This window comes from Nycticebus coucang, chromosome 21 (genome assembly GCF_027406575.1).
Source record: "Nycticebus coucang isolate mNycCou1 chromosome 21, mNycCou1.pri, whole genome shotgun sequence".
Lineage (NCBI taxonomy): Eukaryota > Metazoa > Chordata > Mammalia > Primates > Lorisidae > Nycticebus > Nycticebus coucang.
The window spans coordinates 37,735,158-37,742,608 of NC_069800.1; the positions used below are offsets into that span (position 1 = coordinate 37,735,158).

The following is a 7,451-nucleotide window of genomic DNA, read 5'->3' on the forward strand; positions in this document are numbered from 1 at the left end:
CTTTAGGGTTGTGTCCACGTAGTTACCACAATTCCAGAAGGCTCTTTGTGACGATCACTGTGCAGTGGTGTAGAAAGCGGACTCTGGAGCCAGACTAACTTTGAACCCTAATTCAGCCACTTATTACTCCACAATATTGAGTATATCACTTAAACCTCTTTGTGTCTTAGTTTCCTTGTCCGTAAAATGGGGAAAATAATCATACCTACTTTGCAGTGTTGTTTTGAGGTTCAAATAAGTTAATATACGTGCAAAGTGTTACGAGTATTACGGGGAGGGTATTACCAGTGGTATGGCTGTCATCCCTGGGGCTCCGACGGACTGGGCGGCCAAGCACTGCTTTGCCGACTCATCCTTGCTGGGCAGGTCCGGCCACAATCCTCCCCAACCCCCTCTTCCCCGCCCCTGAGAGCCTGAGTCACCCCGGATTGTGCGTCACCCACGCCCCTCCCGTCCCAGGACCTGCAAACTCACCCTGAGTCAGCCCGCCCGGGCGCTTCCACTCCCCGGAGCCCCGCGCTGGAGAGGAGGCAGCGAGGCGCCCCCCGGCGGAGAGCAGGAGCCCGGAGCCGGTCGGGCCACGCCCAGCGAGCGGGACAGGTGTCCTGCTGGGCACCGCCGGGTTGGGGCCAGACCACTGCTGGGCCCAGGGAGAAACTCGCGCTGCTGGCCCGGACCCCCCGCCCGACCGCGCCAAATGGTACGGCCCGGCCCGAGTTAAAGCCTGGGGAGGCCGCGCGTCCCGAGGCGGCGGCGGCGGCGAGATGGGGCTGCGCGCAAGGGGAGCGTTGAGCAGGGCGAGCGCAGGCCGGGGGGCACCCGAGGGTCCCGGACCCAGCGGCGGCGCTCACAGCGGCAGCATCCACTCGGGCTGCATCGCCGCGGTGCACAACGTGCCTCTGAGCGTGCTAATTCGGCCGCTGCCGTCTGTACTGGACCCGGCCAAGGTGCAGAGCCTCGTGGACACGATCCGGGTGAGGCCCTGGGGGTCAGCTGGAGGGAGGGCTCCGGAAGAGGGAGGTCGCGCTGGACCCCAGACAGAACGGTTCCAGGCTCACCCAGAGCTGGGCATTTGCTGTGTGACCTTGAGCGAGTGGCTGGCGCTCTCTGGGCCTTGTCGCCTCACGTGAGCAAGGACGAGATTAGACGAGATAGTTTAAATGATGATCGCTAACTCATAAAGATAGCTTTTAGTGGCCCAGGGGCTGTTTTATGTTCTTAGCATTCTGTACCAACAGCTATGAGGTAGATAACTGTCTCAATTTTCAGCCGAGAAACTGAGACACAGGATCATTTTTAGCACCTTGTCCAAGGCCAGACACTTAGAAAGTGGCACAGCTGGAATTCACAGGTAGGCAGCCGGGCCACAGTGCCCAGCTGCATGGCCACCATACTCTCCAGAGAGAAGCTGTGGTTCCTTATGGCTGTGACAGTGGCGGTGAAACTGGGAGGGCCTTGTCTGAACTGGAAATGGGTGAGGACGGGGTCAGCGCCATCATTGAGGGAGGGTGTCCAGGAATGCTGCAGTGATCTTGGCAGGAACTTGGCTGCTACATTGTGTCAGGCTGGACCTACATGGCATTGTGTCCCCTTCCCCTTAGACCCTTGAAAGTTGAGCCTGTGAGATCCCTCAGCCCCAACAAACTGGTACAGCCCAGGTATCTTTCAGCCCTAGGATTTGCACTCCTGTCTTCACTGCCTGAAGCCACTTCCCCAGATGTCCACAGGCCTGCACCCAGCAGGTTCAGGTCTCTGCTACCCTTGCTAATGGATCCCTGGCCTTAATAGCTGTCCCTGAGCCTGAGGTATTTCTCCATGTAGTGCTATGTCCACCAGAAATTATATTACACATTTGTTTGTGTTTTATTATCGGTCTTCCCACCTCATGTGAACACCACAAGAGCATGGAGGGACATAGTCAAATCTTGGCCTCAGCACTGGCACAGTGCATGGCTGTTTGTGGGAGGCAGGGATCTAAACATGCCTGCTCTTTCCACCACTGGGCCTTTGCACAGGCTGTTTCTCCTGTCAGGAAGTGCTTCCATCTCTTCCTTTCTGTTTCTAACTCCTCCTTCATCTTCCTGTCTCAGGGTCAGCATCTTCCCTGACCACCACTACTGGGTGAGGGGCTCCTTGGCCTCTCAGCAACCTGTGTGCCCACCAGCATAGCTCTGATCCTACTGGAATTTAATGGTCTGTTCAGACACCTGTCTTCCATGTTAGATCCATATGCTCTGTGAGGACAAGAACCAGATCTGGGGCCAGGAGTGGTGGCTCAAGCTTGTAATCCTAGCACTCTGGGAGGCCGAGGCAGGTGGATCACCTGAGCTCGGGAGTTCAAGACCAGCCTGAGCAAGAGGGAGATCCCATCTCTACTAAAAGTAGAAAAGTAGCTGGTGTTGTGTCAGGCACCTATAGTCCTCAGCTACTCAGGAGGCTGAGTCGAGAGGATTGCTTGAGCCCAAGAGTTTGAGGTTGCTGTGAACTATGACACCACAGCACTCGACCTAGGGTGACAAAGTGAGACTCTGTCTCAAAAAGAAAAAAAAAAAAAATGATCCAGATCTGCCTTTGTTTACTTGCAAACTGTATTAGTTTCCAATGGCCACTGTTACAAATTAGCGCAAATGCAGTGTCTTAAAAGCAGCACACATTTAGGCCATGTGGGGTGGCTCAGGCCTGTAATCCTAGCACTCTGGGAGGCCAAGGCAGGAGGTTCAACTCCTCCTTACATCAGTCTGACCTTTTCTGCCTCCTTCTTCCAATTTTAAGGACCCTGATGATTACCTCCGACCCATCTGGATAATGCAGGGTAATCTCCACATCTTGAGATCCTTAACTTAATTCCATCTGCAAAGTCCCTTCTACCATGCAAGGTAACATATTCACAGGCTCCAAGGATTAGGACGTGGACATCTTTGAGAACCATTATTCTGCCCACCCACCTTCATGACCCCTGTGCCTAGCACAAGGCCTGCTTGGCCTGGCTGCCCCTCATTAGTGCCCCACTGACGCCTCCTTGTACATAAGCTCACTATCCAGTCAACATCCCGGTAGGAAAGCTGGTTCCCATTTACAGATGAAAAACAATGTTCAAAGAGGTGAGGCTACTTGCTCAGAGGCCCCTCACCTCTCTGTAAAGGAACTGAGATTCAAATTCAGGTTTGTCAGGTTCTAGAGCTCCAGCTTAGAACTGCTGTGCCTTCTAAATAATTATTTGTGGAATTTATGGATAAATGACTCTACCAAAGCAGCAGGAGAGAACCCATGGGCCAGTGGCAGGAGGCCTTCTAGTCATCTTACACTTAGTGAGGTCTCCCAGCGTGTTCTACCCCATACCGCATTTTGCCTCAGCCTTTCCCTACTTAAGAGGATGACCCACTCTCCACCTGACGGCTTGGGGCCCTAGCAGGAAATCCACATAGATTCTCTTCTCTCTCTTGCTTTCACATCCACTCCTTCCACAAGACCCTTCAGATCTGCCCCCTAAAAACATGTCCCTAACCTGTCCCCACCACACCATTGTCTGTGTTAATATCTTCTGCTGAATACCGTCAGAGATCTCACCTCTGTCCTGCCTGCTTTGCCCTTGTCCACCCCACGAAGCCTGTTCTCAACTGTGACAACTTTGAGGATATGTCTCAGATCATGCTACCCCCTCCCATTTAAAACACTTCAGGGCCACCCGCTGCTCTTAGAAACAGCCCCACATCAGCTGGCTCCTGCTGCCCTTCTGACCTCTTCCACTCCTCAAGCCCTTGAGTCTATTCTAGTCTCTCTGACCTCCTTGCTGTGCCTCCACCACAGTGAACTTGATCACGCCTCAGGCCCTTTGCATTTGCTCCTCTCTCTGATGGGAATGCTCATCCCTTAGGTAATACACAGTGTACATTATCCAGCGCTTTGCGTGTGCCAAGCATTGTTTGAAACACTTTACATATATTAACTCATTTACTACATGCATATTCTGTATTGTGAGATGGGTCTATTATCTTCATCTCCACTTAAAAGATGGGGCATCTGAGGCACAAAGATGTTAATTGACCAAGGTCACATAGCTGCTAATAGCAGAGCTGAGATCTGAACTGAGACAGTCAGGTCCTTAATCTGTTCTGCTTTCCCATCTTCCCAAGTACTCTTGCTTCAGTGTCATCTCAGAGTGGCCTTATGGACCCCAGTCCCTGTCATAGCACCTATCTTATTTTTGTCATGGCATTTGTCACTCTACTATTCACTTCTTTGTTCCATCTCTCCGCTTAGACTAAAGCCCCATGAAGGCAAGGCCTGTATCTGTCTCTTTCTGGCTTCCCAGAGTCTAGAACAGAGCCACATGTAGAGAATTTATGTGGTGTACTGATAAATGTTTTACACCTGGGTATTTAGGGGATATAAAAAATCCCTGATTTGTAGCATTTGCCCATTTCCCTAGTGTAAATACTCTCACCATGGCTGTCTTTCAAACTACCAAGGTGATGTCAACCGGCTCACAAAATTCCTTGCTATTTAACAATTGTCTCTCATGAGCCAGTGGGAGCACCAGTGAGCCCAATATAGGTTGACAAAGTCTGCTTTGCCATCTGTCAAGAACTGTACCACGCCCACTAACTATGTGCCCCTTCTTTCCAGGAGGACCCAGACAGCGTACCCCCCATTGATGTCCTCTGGATCAAAGGGGCCCAGGGTGGTGACTACTTTTACTCCTTTGGGGGCTGCCACCGCTATGCAGCTTACCAGCAGCTACAGCGAGAGACCATCCCTGCCAAACTTGTTCAGTCCACCCTCACGGACCTACGTGTATACCTGGGGGCATCCACACCAGACTTGCAGTAGCAGCTTCCTTGGCACCTGTCACCACCTTCAAGAGCCCAGAAAACACATTTGACCTCCAGCAGGCTGGACATGTAGGAGTATCAGGGAGTGTATTCTTTTTGCACCTGGGGAAAGGGTCTGACTCTGATCCCCCTTAGCCAGCTGCAAGGCCTTGGACTCATTCTGAACAATGTGGGAGCCCCAATCCCTACCTCTGTGAAAATAGGGTTTTAACCTTACTCTTGATGGATTATTGAGAGGATGAAATGAGAAAGGGTTTGCAGACCCACATGCTGCTGGTTTCACATTCCTAAGGACAAGAATAGTAACTTGTTGTATGGACTACTTTCAGCTATAAGTAAAGGAAAATCTTGGTTGCAGTGGCTTAAACAGGGGGTTGTTTTTCCACCTAGCATGAATTCTGGAGATAGGTGGCTACTGGTATTGGTCCAACAGTTCAGCAAAGGTAGAGTTTATATCTCTACAGTTCTTTTGTTTTGCCTTCATTGCTTAATACTTCATGGTCACAAGATGGCTGCTATATCTCTAGAAATCATGTCTGTGTTCAAGGAAGAAAGATGGGGGGGAAGAGAAAGGGCCAAGCTAGCTGAACCTGTCAACCCTATCAGAAAGTAAAACCTCTGTCAGAAACCTGTCTGCTGCTGTCTCCCCCTGCATACTTTGACTTGGATCTCCTTGGTCTGAGTCAGCTACCTTTGCTGTTTCCAGCTATAAAGAGGGCAGAGGACAGCAGAATTGTCACCCTTGGGTAGACCAGTCATGTTTCATCTACTGACACTGGCACACTTCCTCCTGAAATAAAACTGGGATCCCATTACCAAGAGAGAAATGAGGAATCATGTATCAGCCTTTGCTGTAGAACAATCCATTCCAAAACTTAGGTTGGCAATTTGGGCTGGACTCATCTGGGCAGTTCTGCTGGTCTTGCCCAGGATTCCCTTGTTAGGCTATGGTCAGCTACCATATCAGCTGGGCCTGGATGGTTTGGGATAGCCTTATTCATTTGTCTGGCAGGTGACAGGCTTAGACTGGGGTCACTTTGTTCTCTCCCACGTGTCCTCCAGCAATGCAGCTCAGGCTTATTCACATTATACCTTCAGGGTTACAAAAGAGTAAGAGTGGAAGCTGTAAGACTTCTTGAGTTTTGGGCCTGGAACTAGGACAGTGGCTCTTCTGCTGAGTTCTTTTGGTCACAGCAAATCAGGGCTCTGCTGAGATTTAAGGGATGGGAAACAGACTACACCTCTTTATATGTCCTGGTGGGAGAAGCCACAAAGAACTTGTGACCATTTTTCATCTATCACAAATAATTTTGGTTGGTCTCTATCTCTCTGTCTCTTTCTCTCTATGTATGTCTCTGCCATAGGGCTTCACTCTGCCCAGTCTGAAGCCACTGAGATGTTTCCCTGGCCTTCAGGGTCTAGGGGAAGAGATGATGGGCCAGGAAGTGGGTTTCTGCAAGACCTGGACCAACTCCGGTAAGGGTATCTCATTGTCTGCCCTGGTGGGATGAAGATAGGCTTGTGGGAGTATTCCAGGGGGGATTCTGAAAAGCAAGAGTCCTGGGGGGAAAGAGACAGATAGAGGAAGGATTCAGATTGAGTGGGCCTTGTTCTCATTGCCCTCTAAGAGAACCTAGTCACTTGACATTTTTAAGTCTCAATTTCCCTGGCTCAATAACAAGGACAACAGCTTTCCCACCCATTCTCTGTCCCAGGGAAAGATAACTGAGGGAACCAATAATAGAACTGAAAAGGGATATATTCCTAAATGTGATGTGGTTTCTGGAATTGGATCTTGGAACAAGAACAGGACATTAGTAGGAAAACTGGAAATCTGAATAAAGTCTGGATTTTAGTTAGACATGACATACCAGTGTCATTTTCTTGGTTTGACAAATTCATCATGGTTACGTAAGATGTTGATATTAGGGTAGGCTGGGTGAAGAGTATAGGGGAACTCTGTACTCTCTCTGCAACTTTTCTGTAAATCTAAAATCATTCCAAAATAAAAGTTTATTTAATGAAAAAAAAAGAGGAGTGCGATTGCTTTAGACCAATGGTTTGGGTTCTCTTACTAAATCCCAGACAGCTGGGCTCTGCCCCTGGAGTTTCTGATTCAGTTAATCTGGAGCAAGGTCTGAGAATTTGGTTTTCCATTAATAGCAAGTTCCCAGATGACGGCAATGCAGTCATTCAGGGACTGCAAGCTGAGAGCTACTTATTTAGACTGCTTCAATTATTTTTAAATAGAATGACTGCCTCCACTCCCACCCCCAATGGATAGGAGAGACCCCAGGCTGGGCTCTAGGGTATTTATGTCCTGGGACCAGCTTGCTACTCATTGACATTGGGCAAGCCTTTCCCTCCCCTAGGGACTTTTTCCAAGCTGTCAACTGGACTGTGTACCCCTAAGGTTTGTATCAAAGATCAAGGAAGCTGAGGACATGCTTTGTGAACTGTGCTGTTGTGAGATGCCACTGTGTCCTGATAGTAGACACCTCTTATGCCCATTGGGCTAGAATAAGGCCTGGTGGCCGCAGCCTCTTGAAACTTCTTCTTATAAAGAAGATCTTAATGGGCGGCGCTGGGGACCCTAATAGGCACTGGGAAAGAGGTGCC

General features: G+C 49.8%; 1 protein-coding gene across 1 annotated transcript; it reads left to right on the top strand.

Annotated features, from left to right (window-relative positions):
* The first annotated feature begins 632 nt into the window (after window positions 1-632).
* Window positions 633-6,691, top strand: SRXN1 (sulfiredoxin 1). The gene is made up of 2 exons (XM_053573478.1): window positions 633-974; window positions 4,627-6,691. Exons 1-2 carry the CDS (start codon window positions 765-767, stop codon window positions 4,828-4,830), a joined length of 414 nt encoding a protein of 137 aa, XP_053429453.1. The 5' UTR covers window positions 633-764; the 3' UTR covers window positions 4,831-6,691.
* The last annotated feature ends 760 nt before the right edge of the window (window positions 6,692-7,451 follow it).